The sequence below is a fragment of the Emydura macquarii genome, unplaced genomic scaffold, assembly GCF_026122565.2.
Source record: "Emydura macquarii macquarii isolate MOO-44397 ecotype Brisbane River unplaced genomic scaffold, CSIRO-AGI_Emac_v2 contig_2938, whole genome shotgun sequence".
Lineage (NCBI taxonomy): Eukaryota > Metazoa > Chordata > Testudines > Chelidae > Emydura > Emydura macquarii.
In genome coordinates, this window is record NW_027133075.1 from 323,155 (window position 1) to 338,809 (window position 15,655).

At 48.4% G+C, this 15,655-nt stretch overlaps 1 protein-coding gene across 1 annotated transcript; it reads left to right on the top strand.

The window, feature by feature from the left end:
- Positions 1–1,778: 1,778 nt before the first annotated feature.
- LOC137167588 (olfactory receptor 52P1-like) lies at positions 1,779–2,717 on the top strand. The gene has a single exon (XM_067569797.1). The coding sequence runs from the start codon at positions 1,779–1,781 to the stop codon at positions 2,715–2,717; it is 939 nt and encodes a 312-aa protein (XP_067425898.1).
- Positions 2,718–15,655: the final 12,938 nt, after the last annotated feature.

The following is a 15,655-nucleotide window of genomic DNA, read 5'->3' on the forward strand; positions in this document are numbered from 1 at the left end:
ATACCACACAGTGTGTGTGTGTGGGGTGAGACATGAAGTATCCAGATTACAGAGGCACGGAGTCCTGAAATGGCTAATTCACACACCAAAGAGGTGTAACGAGACCTCCTACAATCTCGCAGAGCAGGGGGGTGTCTCTAATGTGGACACACTATAGTAGATTGTCTCTGACACCTTCCTCCATCCAGCACATCCCTCCTCCTCTGACCAATCTCACAACAGCCTTGTGGCAAATTCAGCTATTGCTAACATGGAAAAGCAACATCAGGAAGTTGTGTCTGGGTTCCTAACTGGCGGGAATACGCTAAAGCTTTGTGTTGTTTTGAGGAAGAGTTACTCACGCTGGCTCCATTTAGTCTCCACGTCCTCTCTCCCCTCCCCTTGGGTCTGTGTCTCTCCTCTTCCCTGCACACGGTGAGCTGCTGCTGGGGTTCCCTTCACCCCCAGACAGGCTATGGAAGTGACTTCTCCTCCATCCCCCCTTTCCCTGGCACAGGCAGACACAGAGTTTTAACCCAGGCAGTGTAGATATTTGTACGAGTTGTCACTGTGTGGTGTGTCCAGCACCTGGCTTTGGTCCTGGGTAAGTAGGATCATTGTGTGGCAGGGCTGGGGATTGTGCATGTTGGGACAAGGCTGTACATGGACAGGCAGGTGGCGCTGGGTTGTGGGGCAGGGACTGTGGGGTACATGGACAGGCAGGCAGCACTGCAGAAATTGAATTTTTCTTTCTGCTTGTTGCTCCCAGAACAATGCTGGGAATTTCCTGGCCCCGAGTGTGCCTGGGGAAGTTCTCTAGGCTTCTTTCCCTTGGGGATAAATTCATAAGTCGAATAAAAAAGCCTTCAGTACGGCTCACGGACCAGTTTCTAGGCAAAACGCCTCCAGCTGACTCCTGTATGTGCTGCATGGACGTGTTCACAGATACACAGTCCAGAAGGGACCACTGTGATCATCTAGTCTGACCTCCTGCTTATCACAGGCCAGAGACTTACTCCCAAAGGATTCCTAGAGCAGAGCTTGTAAAGAAACCTTCAATCTTGGTTTAGAAATTCTCAGTGATGGAGAATCTGCCACAATGATGGTAAATTGCTCCAATGGTTAATTACTCTCCATGTTTAAAAAGTGTACACCTTATTTATTTGTCTAACCCTATTTGTCTAACCCTATTTGTCTAACTTCAACTCCCAGCCATTGGATGGCATTACCCCTTTCTATGATACCCTGAAAAGCCCATTATTGAATATTTGTTCCCTATCTGGGTAGTTGTAGACTGTTATCAAGTCACCCCTTAACTATCTCTGTGTATCAACATGAACCTTTAATTGTGGACACCAGAACTGGACACATTTTCTTGCAGCAGTTACACCAGTGCCAAAGAAAGAGGTAAAATAACTTATCTTCCTCTAATTGAGATTCTCCTGTTTATCATGCCAGGATCACACAACCTCTTTTGGCCACAGGGTCACACAGGGACCTCATGTTTAACTAATTACCTCTGCATCCCCCCCAAATCTTGTTCAGAGTCACTGCTTCCAACGATAGAGTCCCCCATTGTGTAAGTATTGCTTACCTTTTTTGTTCTTAGAACACATATTCTTTGCTTCGACCGAGTTTACCAACCAATCCAGATCACTGCTCACCACCCTTTCTAGATAGTAACAAAGAAATATTTACCGTGCTATTAGTTATCCAGTGTGTGACCCTCCTCACTCTGCTTCTCTCCCTTCACAGGCACCCTGAATATTACTGAGCCTGATCGGTGCTTCGATCATCCCATGACGGGTTTCAACCTCACCGCCTCCAATCCGTCAACATTCATCCTAAACGGCATCCCGGGGCTGGAAGCTGCCCACATCTGGATTTCCGTCCCTTTCTCTACAATCTACATCATCAGCCTTTTGGAAAATTTCACGGTTCTGTTTATTGTCAGAAAAGAGCAGACCCTGCACAAGCCCATGTTCCTGCTGCTCTGCATGCTGGCGCTCACAGACATCGGCATCTCTACCTGTGTCGTGCCGAAGGCACTGAGCATATTTTGGTTCTGTTCCAAAGAGATCACTGTGGATGGCTGCCTCACCCAGATGTTCTTTCTTTACTCAGCTGCTGCTACGCAATCAGCCTTCCTTGTGACAATGGCCTTTGATCGCTATGTCGCCATATGTGATCCTCTGAGGTATGCCACCATCCTGACCAACACACAAATCGCTAAGCTAGGGCTAGTGGGTTTGATACGAGCTGTTCTCTTTGTTCTGCCAGTGCCCCTGTTGCTGCGAAGGCTGCCATTCTGCACCAACTGCGTTATCCCCCACACGTACTGTGAGCCCATTGCTATGATGAAGATGTCGTTTGGGGACACGAGAGTCAACCGGACGTACACCTTGGTGACATCATTAGTGATCATCGGGTTAGACCTGACACTCATTGGCCTGTCTTATGGGCTGATCATCAGGGCTGTGCTCAGAATATCCTCAAAAAAAGCCCATCGGAAAGCCTTCAACACCTGCACAGCCCACATCTGTGTGATGCTGATTTATTATATGCCCTTCCTCTTCTCTGCCCTGACACACAGATTCGGTCAGGGCATCGCTGCCCACGTTCACATCCTCTTGGCCAACCTCTATGTCCTTGTGCCCCCCATGCTTAACCCTATCATTTATGGGGTCAAAACCAAAGAGCTTCGTGACAAAATGGGAAAATACATCTGCAGAATGTGATCGCTTGGGGCCACTGACTTTAAACCTGTCTGACAGGAGTAAGCTTCATTAATTAAGGGTGATTTTTCCCAGTGTAGTTGAGCTCAGCCTTGTGGCAGTTCAGCCTGAGAACCTATTCTCTTATCACTCCATCACCAAGCACTGCTCTTTCTGTTAATGAGTTCCATCTCTCTGACCATCACCTGATCTCTTTCAGTGGGACCCATCATCCCCTGCATCACATACACTGTCACTTGTCTGTTCTTTGACTTGCACACCACCAATGGCTTCTCATACACACTCAGATCTATTTTTCATCAATATGGTGGTTGACACTCACCATTCCTCACTCTCCTCCTTCTTTGACTCTTTTGCCCCTCTCTGCCATCACAAGGTCCCCAACTCAGCACTCCACCGGGCCCCAATAATCCCTTCCAGTGCTGAGTCTCCCCAAACCGATCTCTCTGAATTCTTAACTAGCAATAACTTGGAGTTTTCCCCTCTGGTTTGTCCTCTCCAAAGACATGAAATCTGCCACAATTATCAGTTCATTTTGGGACACACATTATCAGTTCATGAGTCAGCAGTGTGCTCAGTTGCCAGGAAAATTGGGCTCAAAATAAACAAAAAGTGTCACACACTTGAGCACAGTAAATATTTCATTGTTACTAACTATCTAGAAAGGGGGGTGAGCAGTGAGGTGGCAACCTTTGCAGAAAGCATCAAAGTATTTAGGCCGAGTGTGACCTGTCTGTCCCTAGGGTTGCCACCTGAAAATGCCAAGGTCAGGGCAGGCTGTAAAAGGAGAGCAGATTCTCCCAGCACTGGTGGGTGACACTGAAGTCAGACTTCCCAACCAGCTACAAACAATGCTTCTGATTCCCCACACTGGTTATCAAGAAGCTAAAATAAAATATAGGCAGTCTCCTTTACTGCATTTTAGTCCCTGGCTCCCAATAAGCCACTAGTCCAGTGAAGAGAACACTTTCTCCACTGAGTGCATAATTAGACAGAGGAACTCATTGCCACAAGATGAAGTTGAGGTCAGGAGATAAGAAAGAATCAGAGGTTTAGGACATTTAAATGGAAAGTCAGAACATTCCGTTACAATAGCTAGAGCTAAATAAATATCTTGGAAAGCCTATAAATCCCTGTTTTTCAGGGCAAAAACCGATCCCTGGTTGTTAGGAGTGAATGTGACACCGTTATGAATGTCAGGTTTTCCCCCCAACACCTTCTTCAGCAGTCTGTGGTGTGTCGTTGTCAGAGAGAGGACGCTGGACTGGATGGATCACTGATCTCCTCCAAGATGCAATTCCTCTTTTGCAAAGAAGCCAAGTTTTCCCCATGGAAACAGACACTGTCATGCCAGGCTGGGACTTTGTGCTCTGTTACTTCCCCTGTTTCTTTTGGTGAGACTCGTTTTTTAAATCACCCAGTTTTCTCTGAGATATAACAGTGGTTTCGTTATTCTGCCTTGTTAAGCTGAAACACCCATCAGCAACTCAGCTGTTTACCCTTCTCATGCTTGAATACTTATAACATTTGCAGGTGCCACAAAAATTGGGAGATCCTAAATAATGAAGAGGACAGGTCACTGATTCAAACCGATCTGGATTGGTTGGTAAAGTGGGTCAAAGCAAACAATGTGTGTTCTAAGAACAAAGAAGGTAGGCAATGCTTACACAATGGGGGACACTGTCGTGGGAAGTAGTGACTCTGAACAAGATTTGGGGGGCAGGAAGGGGTAATTAGCTAAACATGAGCTCCCAGGGTGTGACCCTGTGGCCAAAAGGGCTAATGTGATCCTGGGATGATAAACAGGGGAATCTCAAGTAGGAGGAGAGAAGTTGTTTTACCTCCAGTTCTGGTGTCCACAATTAAAGATTCATGTTGATACACACAGATAGTTAAGGTGTGACTTGATAACAGTCTACAACTATTAAAATTGGGGGATCGTAAATAATGAAGAGGACAGGTCACTGATTCAGAGCGGTCTGGATTGGTTGGTAAACTGGGTGGAGGCAAACAAAATGTGTTCTAACAAAGCTACGTAGACATCTACTTCTAAGAACAAAGAAGGTAGGTGATGCTCACACATCTATCGTGGGAAGCAGTGACTCTGAACAAGATTCAGGGGCTGTGAAGGGGTAATTAGCTAAACATAAGCTCTCAGTACAATCTGGTGGCCAAAAGAGTTAATCTGACCTGGTGGGAGAAACAGGGGAATCTCAATAGACAAACACTGGCTATAAACAAAGAGAGTAATTAACCATTGGAGCAATTCACCAAGGGTCCTGGCAGATTCTGCATCACTGAGAATTTCTAAACCAAGGTTGGATGTTTCTCTATAAACACTGGTGACTTCTGGCCTGGGGCTCTGTGAACACGTCCCTGCAGCACATACAGGAGACAGCTGGAGGCATTTTGTTTGCAAGCTGGTTCCTGAACCTAACTGAAGGCATTTTTCTTTTACTCATGACAGTGCTGAATTTATTCCCACAGGGAAAAAGTCTCATGTGACTTCGAAGCTTTGAAAATGACACTCTAGGTGTGTCCTGCACAGGTGTGAGGCTTCCTGTGAGCCACTGCATGAAAGAACATTTCAGATAAGAAAAATACTGACGTTACCCCAGAAAATATGCACCTTAAGAAATGCATGTACAACTGTCCTATTAATGTCAAACAGAGCTGGCTAACAAAAGATCCCAAAGAGTGCCGAGTGCACCATGTGTGTCCCAGTGGCTCACTGTGTGAGCCAGTGGTCAAGGGCTATGCACCTAGCAGCTGTATTTACCTAGGCACTGACATGACCCAGAAATGCCAGCTCTTGTTATATACTGTGCACACTTCTCAGCTTGCTCGTTCTTCTTGTGTAGCAGCCCCCAAAGCCCCACCCAGTGTGTGGGAACAACAAGAGCAGCAGCTGAGGTGCCTTGGCATCTCCTACTCGGTGTATGACGTTCTTCACCAGAGAGAAAGGGAGCAGATGGGACGGGGCACCTCACCCCTGCAGAGGAAGAATTATGGGGAGCTTGGGGTGGCTCAGAGACTGTGCAGGCCATGGGAAACTAGGAAGCCTGGAGAAGATGCTGGCGCCCAGCGTAGCGTTGGAATCAGGGCAGCCTGGGATGGGGAAGGAGATTATAGACAGGCTGTCATATCTGATGGGAGACAGAACCAGCTGTGGAGCAAAGATCAGTGGTTCTTTCCACTGGGGAAATGCCTGTTGTTGCATAATTAACATTTAACAAGCATTAAAAAAATAAATAAATAAAAAAAATGAGTAAATGCTGCAATTCTCTGGCTCTCCAGCGGAAAGAAGACCGGAGACCTGCCCAGACACACTGGGGGCCAGGAAAACTCCCACTGCTGCCCACCTGTTGTGTACCCCCTATTCCCTACCGCCTATCCCAGAGCCACCCACTTGTCCATGTACAGCCCCTTCCCACCTAACCACTGCCCACCTGTCTTTGTCCCCCACTCTCTGCCCCCACAATCCCCAGTGCTGCCACACAGCGATCCCACTCACCCAGGACCTACACCAGGTGCCGGACACACCACACAGTGACAGCTTGTACAAGTATCTACACAGCCTAGGTTAAACTCTGGGTCTGGCTGCACTGGGGAAAGGCGGGATGGAGGAGGAGCAGTCTGCACAGCCTGTCTGGGGATGAAGGGAACCCCAGCAGCAGCTCAGTGTGTCTGGGGAAGAGGAGAGAGACAGACCCGAGGGGAGGGGAGAGAGGACATGGAGACTAAAAGGAGCCAGTGCGAGTAACTCTTCCTCAAAACAACACAAAGAACAGAGAGAGCGGCCCCCTGGCCAAAAGAAATTGTCACCCTAATTGTTTTGAACCTCTAAATTGTGAGTTTAAGATTTCATCTACTCTCCTGTCAGTTCTTCTCTGGTCCAGATGAGCTCACCCATCCTTAGAGGCCGCAGTACGACTCCAGTTGAAATCACTGGAGGCTCATGGCCGGAAAAAATCAGGCCTTTTGTTTCAGTACCTAAATGTGGATTTAGAATGAAATCCTAGCCCTGGTGGGAGTTCTGATATTGAACTGAATGGGACCAAGATTTCACCCTTAGAGTGGAACTTTAGACTCCCTGCTGAGAAGATCCTGGCTTCAGGCCCTGCAGCAGCGAGAGCTATTCTGAAGGAAGACCCCCAGTTTAAGGCACAATCTGAGATTGGGCATGAAAGGTGGCGATTTCAAACACAGGGGCCCTGATTTTGCTGTCAGTGATGCCAGTGTCAATCTGGAGTGAGCCACTGAAGGCAGAATGTGAGAGCAGAATCTGGCCAGTCTGTAAAACCCTGTGTGACCCATTTGTGTTGTGAAATCTCGCGTATCACAGACACCCACTGCAGAGGATCTGGCTACACGTCTTAACATGGCAGTAAAGTCGCTGAATTGAAAAACCAGAGAAAAAACCAGAGAATCCAAAAAGGGGAAGATACTGAGATACATAGAAGGACACAGTAAGAGACAAGGAAATTATCTTTAAAATATATTTGTCTAAACTATTTACAATAAATCTTTAGATCCAATTTTAAATCCTTTCATGTTTCTGACATTACTAAACAGTTCAAGTCTCCGTGCTGGAGAATTCCTGCCCAGATTGTTCTTGACTTGAACCTTCCCGAGCCCTTAGCACTAACTTTATTGCAGAAACAGGCAACTCACCAGAATCCCACGCAGCAGAGAGAGGAAATCTTGTTACTGAGACCCGAGAACGAGTGTACGAATGTCACGTCTGACACTTGCAATTCTTGTCAGGAACATTTATGATTCCCCCGTACAGTCCCTGCAGAGTCTCAAACTGACCAGGAGTGTTGTACATTTCCCTCCGCTCTGTGAGAGTGGGAAGGGCAGAAAATAGACCCTGGAGAATTTCAGTCTAAGAGCCTCCCCTGGGAGTGAATAAACAATTCACTGATAACAGAGGCTCAGATTGTCAGAGCTCTGAGTCTTGCAGACTTGCTAGACTTGTCCTGCTCTGCTAAAACCCCAGAGAGGAGAGAAAAGAAGAGCCAAGCATTAGACGTGCTCATTTATTTATCAGCATTTCTGTGCTGCTGCTCATTGTCATAGAATCTGAGCAACTGCTGCTACTCCCGGCTGATGAACCCTGTGCTGAATCCCTGAGACCGTGACGTGCACCTGGACAAGCTCTTGCGTATCCTTGTTTCAAATGTAGGATTTCCACACACAGTAACAGTCCCTACCATCCAATAGCCTCTCTGACAGAGGGCAGCACAGATTGCCCCAGCTTAGTCATAAACCCCTCAGGGTGCAATATCCTGCCATGGGGAAGTGCAGCTTCCTGAGCCCCCTTCAGTGATCAGCACCTGCCCTGAAGCCTGTGGACTGACGGCCTTTGTCTCTTTATCCCAGCTACAGTAACTGCACAGGCTGTCGTTGGGGTGGGGAGGGTGCAGGGAGATTTTCAGAGGGAAGTGATGTGCCCATTTTCCATCCACATTCAATGGGACTCTGCTGCCCACTGCCCTTGTGCCTTTGACAAGTTCTCCCTGGGGTCTAGTGGATCATGCGCTGCTCTGGATCTCAGGAGACCTGGTCAATTCATGGATTGGCCACAGAGCTCCTGTGTAACCTTGGACGTGTCATCTTGTAATCTACTCTGGGCCTCAGTTTCCCCTCTGTGAAATAAGGAGAGCACTTCCCTGCCTCAGGGAGTTATGAAGATAAAAAACCTTTAATTGTGGGGCGCCCATATGGGGACTGTAGCGAGGCACTGGGGCCTTCCTCGGAGTCTGGGCCCAAGGAAGGGTCCCGACACCCCTACTGGGCAGAACAAGGCCCTGCACACCAAACCACCCTTAAACGGAGGGGTGGAGCCAGGGCAGAAGAGGGAAGTATAAAAGCCCGGCCCAACAGCTCAGTCAGGGGGCAGTTGCCACCGGAGGCAGACGTGTCTTCCCAGAGGCTGTGGACCCAGGCCCTGCGGCTGTGTGGAGCAACCTCCTCACCGACCAGAGCCTCCGAAGCCTGCCCAGACTTCCAACAGCCTGCACATGGGCGGGGAAAGGGTACACTTACCAGGGCCCGGAGGTCCTGGCTGCGACCCTGTTTACCACGAGGAAATTTTTTTGCATGGCTCATGAGATTATATGTATGGGATGAGGGATTGTGGTACGTGTGTGGGCGGGGGTCCGTGTTACATCTTTATACTGACCCTGAAAAAATTATGCTTTGGCCCTGGGCAACTCTGGAACAGGCTACTCCAGACAGAATTTAACTGAGTTTAGTCCTGCTTTGAGCAGGGGGTTGGACTAGATGACCTCCTGAGGTCCCTTCCAACTCTTTGATTCTATGATTCTATGATTCTCCTGAACACGTTGGTAGAACTGCCTCATCTCCTTCCCCTTTGCCCCTCATCCTGGTGGAGCCCAGGTTTTGCATTACTGTGGGTAGCTCTGTTCCCGTGGGAATGCAACAGCTGTTCCTGCAGATGTTCCTCTCTGCGCCAGCCCAGGAAGTCCAGACCTAGACCCCTATGAAATGTGTTTTATTATTGTGGACTTTTGGATTTATTATTTTCTGATTTCATTTTTTCTAGTTAAAAATATTATATCCACCTTTATGGGTATTTTAGTCAAAATTGTTTGATCCATTAACCATTTCAACAGCTTTACTATAAATGTATAAAAATGTTTAGAACTGGATTGCAATGGGAAGCCCTGATTTCAACAACAAAAAATATCCTACAGTTTAACAGGAACCAACGAGAACCAGAGCCAAGGTTCAAAGCCAGAGTAAACGGGGGTGAAACAGGGAATCATGTTAGGGCAAGACCTGTGGGCTCAGCAGAACAAGCCAGAAACAGTGCTCTACAAGTCAGACAATCCACACGGGAGAGTCACCCCAGCAATGCACTGAATGTGGGAAAAAGTTCAGTGCGCGCCCACACCTTTAATGGCCGTCAGAGACTGCATGTGGGGCAGAGCCCTGCCATGTCCTTGTTCGGCAGCCAGGGTTTTATCCTGCTGTGGCAGACTGAATGGTTCATCAAGACTGTAACAGGGAGGCACTCACCTCCCGCGAGTGCCCCTGGGCTGGGTGTGTGTCCTCACTGAAGTCACAATTATGGCGTTTCCCTACTTCACGATCCTTTAGTTATTCACACAGCCATATTGTTTCAATCAAACCATTGTCTATGAACTCTGGGCATGGCAGGGCTGCATTGTCCCCCTAGTTTTGGTCTCTGCATGCGGTCTTTTGAAAAATATTTCAGGAGGTTCGTTTCCCTGCACCGAATAAAAAGAGCCAAGCAGGTCTCGTGAACAGTCTGCAGAATTTATTTCTGCAGAGGTCAGACGCTTCCCAACCAGTGGGTAGCGAGAGACCCTGAAGTTTACATTTTTTCCATATTTATAATATCATAGACAAAGGAATTACATATGCATAAATTCTTACTTTTTATAGGTACACTCAATTCTTATAAAAACACTCCTATTGGCTTACATTTCTACACCATCTAATTATAAGGTATACATATTCATAAAATATATTGACAACTAGCTTAACCTTATCTAGCATGGGTGCCTGGTTTATCTCTCAGGGATACATAACTAGCAGAAACCAGTCGGAGCTATCTTCTTGCCTCTCAGGGAAACTTTCCATGACCCTGACACAGACAAGCATTCTGACACAGAGGGGCCCTGCTGTTTCAAGAGCTAAGAGGGAAGACTAAAATAAAATAACTAAGATGGAGTCACTATGGTCAAGTTGTAGCCCTTCCTTCAGGTCCACGGGCACACATAACTTACTCTGCAGTGGGGCCACAGATGTGGGAGAAATGCAAGCTGTGTTGGGGTCCCTTGTCCTGGTACCCAGAGTCCCAAAGGTCTCAGACTAGCACCAGCTAGGACCGATCTCTGGTGACAGGGCCTCTGCCGGCAGGGCAGGGAAAGGGGGGTTCGGCAGAAAGGCCAGGAGGAGGTTTGTGCTTTTGGCAGCCACATGGACCTGGTTCCAGAGACCAGCTTCCAGATCCAGGTAAAAAATCAGCAGCTGTGAGGTCTGTTCTAGCAAGGAGGGATTAACCTCATTTACTTCCCACACCTGGATTGAGAGAGCCAGGAATCCCAGCCACACGGCGCTCAGTGACACAACCAGAGCAAACACAGCTCACCCAGGCCCCTTTACCTGCAAGTGCAGGACACACAGTTACTTCTCACGCTTCCTGGGACTCTCCCATGTGGATTCTCTGACATCTAGACCGGGAGAATCTAACCCCGGTAGGCACTGACTGATGTGGGAAATGGTTCAGTCAGGGCTTACTCCTTATCCATCGTCAGACAGAGTGTGGGGGAGAGACCAGCGATATCTGTCTGTCTTTCCCTTTCGGGCATGTGGGATTTTGACCTTCCTGGATGAACATGTTAATCAAGAGACATTTTGTGGAGACAAATGGGTGCTGGGGACCCTGAGCTGAGCTGCTGTTGGTAGCTGGTTAATGCTGGAATTGTAGGTTGGCTTTTCCTTGTACTACAACTGTTTACCTGTGACTAAGCCTAGGGAGGGCCCAGCATTGCAGGGTTTTTTTTTCATTCTGCCCCAGGTGATCAAAGTCTGGGTGAAAAAAAAATCAAATCTCTACCGTAGCCCCTCCCAGGTGGAGAACATGGAGAAGCCAAGACCCAGCCAGACCCTCCGTGTACAGTGACCCAAGTCCAGCTACCACCTCAGATACAAACTGCTGACTGCTCTGAGGGCTGGGGTCACCTACCACAGTCATTGCTTTCCCAGGACAGTCAGCAGGACCCCACTAATCCCTCTCCTCTCATCCTGTCCCTTTAGGGGGCTGCTGCGCTCACTGGCCCTTGTGCTCTCCTTCGGTGTCTATGAGGATAGCTAGTTTTAGGTGGGGAAGCAGACAGGTGCCTCCCAGTCTGGTGGTGTGTGGGGACATGGGCGTGGAGTGAAGCTGGCACACAGTACCACAGTGCCGCAGATGTGTGGTGTTGACAGGAACCATCCCTGCGTTATCCCCCTGCTGGTCACACTTGTCACCACTTCATGGACTCACCACTGGGATCCCAGGTGCCCCCTTGTGAGCTGACACTGGAGACTGAACCCCAAGTGCAGCTACCAAAGGGGCTTCTCCTGATCCCCCGGTGACCGAGCAGCCCTGCCGTGAGACCAGCACTCTCCAGGCACTATGGGCCCGGCTCCGGTGCAGAGGGGTGGTGTCTGACATTGAGTGGGGTGGTGGTGTAAAGGCCGGTGCCATGTGTAGCCGCAGGGGTGACATTACACCAGATTGGTTCCCGCCACTGTGGAGCTGCTTTCCCAGCCCAGCCAGGCGGCTCGCTGGGCTGAGGGGCTGCTGTGTTGGGGAGATGCGTGGCAGGCGGATGTGCCTGTGGCAACAACTCACCCCAGCTGCTCTTCAGCCATGGTGAGCCACGCCTCAGACTGCACACGTCTGCGTCAGTCAGGGTAGCAGGGCAGCCATGTTTTCCTGGCTAGCCACCAAGGTTTGACGTTTGGGCTGGGATGAAGCTCACTGCCGACGGATTCCCCCAGTTCTACGAGGCCCCAGATGGTGATGCGAGGCGGCTCTGGGTCTAGGGATACAGCAGGGTATCCCAGGGGGTTGTGTGAGTGGCTCCCCGGGGAGTTGCTCAGTGTCACCAAGGTGGGAAGGATTCCTCTCAGGAGCTGACCTGCCCTTGGTCATTGCCCAACGTGGGGGTGCGGTGAGCCTTTGTTGATCTAATAGGATCTCTGGTGTCTCCTCAGTGGGGTCAGGTTCTCCCTCAGTCCCCAGGGTAGAGAGTGCTTGTGGCCATCGGGCTGGAACTGCTTCCCAGGGCTGGATGTGGCCCAGCCGCTGAGGCCAGCTGATTCAGTGGACTTGAATCCGAGGGACTGCTTGGGGCCTGGCGACGGCCATGTGGATACCGTGCCGGATGTAGAGGGATGGGATGATATTGGCCATCACCCATCACCACTCCTGGGCCTGTCCACCTCCCTCTGGCTGGGATGTTGCTCCCTTCTCTGGATAGTCCCTGTCATGGCTCCCTCTTGCCATAGCTTCTCCCAGTCCCTGGGCTGTGACTTCCCCCCCCCTGGGCTCCAGAGAGTCCTTCCCCATCTCCCAATCTGGCAGCATGGCCAGGACTGATACCTGCTCTCCCAGGCTGGGATGATGCACAGATGGTCTGTCTGCCCTTAGTCCCCCAGCTCTGGCTGTCTCTCTTCCCTGGCACTCTTCCTGTGCCACCCATAGAATATGAAAAGAATAGTTAAAGGGTTTATGCTTTAAGATAGAATAGAAAAGTTTAGAGTTTGGAAAAAGGGCCTAAGGGACCTAATAAGGGCTGTCAGGACGCTAGCACAGCACAGATAGAGGGCGGAGCCGACCACACCTGGCTAAGTGACAACTGAGAAGTCATGGTTACCAGGCAGAAAATGATTTAATACATGATGAGGCAACCTGACAACTAAAAATGGGGTGACATAAGCAAGAAGGAATTGATCAGAAATGTTACTGAATTATGTCACATGATGGGGCAAGTGACAGCTAAAAGTTTGGTCAGTTTAAAGTAACAAGTAAACTTGTCAGCTTAATTAATAAATTGCAACAAGTAACAAATAAAGTTGTCACCTAGGTCAGCTTGAGGTTATTTAAACCCCCAAAAATCAGTTGCACTTTGGACTGCAGTCTGCTGGGATCCTCGGTAGCTGGACTGAGCCCTTCTATGAACCAGCAGCGTCTAAGAGCCAGCTAATACTTCTTAGAGTCGACTCAGCCCAAGGAGCTGAGGAACAGAAGCACTTATTTGGTAATGTATGAGAGTACACTTGCTTTAAGATAGCTAAGGATTTACAAGCGACCATCAGTCTGTAAATATTGATATAGCTGAGAATTTACAAGTGACCATCTGTCTGCAAACTCTGGAATAGTTGAGAGTTTGAAGCAATCATCTGTCTGTAAACTCTGGATTGAATGTGAGTTTGCAAGCGATCATTTGTCTGCAAACATAAAATGGCCAAATGTAAGGAATGAATGCATGCATAGGAAAATACTAAGCCTTTGTATTCTTCTTTAGTTTCATGTTTGTATTATTTACATTTATGCACTTTATTTAATACTTATGACTAAATAAATGAGCTCTATTTCTTCAGTTAAAGTCCTATTTGAATTCTTGTTCGGTCGCCCCCACCCCTTGGTTGAGGAAATTCCTCTGCTCTCAGAGACCCACACTTCTAAAGCTAAGGCCTTCCAGGCCACTCTGAGTCCATGCCACCCTTCCTCTGGCCTTGTTTATTCAGTATAATATCCACCAATCCTATCTTAGCAGTGGGAGGGATGTGTTTGTTTCCCCGCAGTACAAAGGAATGGAATTGGGTTGAAGTGTAGAAAGGAAGAGACAGAAATCATCTTCAACAGAAAGCTGGGAGTGATACTTGGTTTTGACTGCAGTGAATGCTGAGAAGCCTGATGGCATAGGTAGGAGAGTGAAAAAGGAAGGAGTGCTTTAATAGCCCAGTGTGTTAAGTCATAAAACTCAGATCCCACCGATAACAAAAATTCTGTGACTGGCATTTGTGAAAAGTTGTGCTACAGTGCCTTAGAATTATAGAGTTGGAAGGGACCTCGGGAGGTGAACCCCCTGATCAAAGCAGGACTAACCTCAGCTAAATAATCCCAGCTAGGATTTTGTCAAACAGTAGCTTAAAAACCTCTAAGGATGGAGATTCCACCACCTCCCTAGGTAACCCATTCCAGTGCTTCACCCTCCCCCTAGTGAAAAACTTTTTCCTAATGTCCAACCTAGACCTCCCCAACTGCAACTTGAGACCGTTGCTCCTTGTTCTGTCATCTACCACCACTGAGAACAGCCTAGCTCCATCCTCCCTGGAACCCCTTTCAGGTAGTTAAAGGCTGCTATCAAATCCCCCCTCACTCTTCTCTTCTGTAGACTAAACAAGCCTAGTTCCCTCAGGCTTTCCTCATAAATCTTGTGCTCCAGCCCCGTAATCATTTTTGGTGCACTCCACTGGACTCTCTCCAACTTCTCCACATCCTTCTTGTAGTGGGGGGCCCAAAACTGGACACAATACCCCAAATGCGGCCTCACCAACGCCGAATAGAGAGAAATAATCACTTCCCTCGATCTGCTGGAAATGCTCCTACTAATGCAGCCCAAAGTGGCATTAGCTTGTCTGGCAATAAGGCCACGCTGTTGATTCTTATCCAGCTTCTTCTCTACTGTAACCCTCAGGTCCTCTGCTGCCTAACGGCTGCCTAGCTCGTCGGTCACTATCTGTAGCTGTGCATGGGATTCTTTTGTCCTTCATCTCTGTATCTGTGATTTTTCTAGTAACTTTTTGTTTATTTTGACCCTAGTCTGTGTGCAATGTGTGTCCGAAAATGAACTGATAATTGAGGGCAGATTTCATGTCTTTGGAGAGGACAAACCAGAGGGGAAAACTCCAAGTTATTGCTAGTTAAGAATTCAGAGACTGATTTGGGAAGGCTCAGGACTGGAAGGGATTATTTGGGCTTGGCGGGGGGCAGACCTGGGCACCTTGTGATGGCAGAGGGGGTAAAAAGAATCAATGATGGAAGAGAGTGAGGAATAGTGAGAATCAACAACCATACTGATGAAAAAAAGGTCAGAGAGCATATGAGAAGCCACCATCGCTGGTGGTCTGGAAGTCACAGAAAGGCCGAGTGACAGGGTGTGTGGGGCTGGGGGATGACAAGTAGTTTTGAAAGCAATCAGGTGATGGTTGGAGAGATGGAACTGAGCAATGTAGAGACCACTGCTTAGTAATGGAGTGATAAGACATTAGGTGTGAGGAACTTTTAAAACTGAACTGCTACAAGGCTGAACTCAACCAAATTTAGACAAAGCATCTTTGATCGTTTCCCCCTCTCTTCACGCAGATTTAACATGAGTGGCCCCAGGCAA

Coding starts and splice junctions, on each gene's coding strand:
- LOC137167588 (XM_067569797.1), top strand. CDS start 1,779: ATGACGGGTTTCAACCTCACCGCCTCCAATCCGTCAACATTCATCCTA.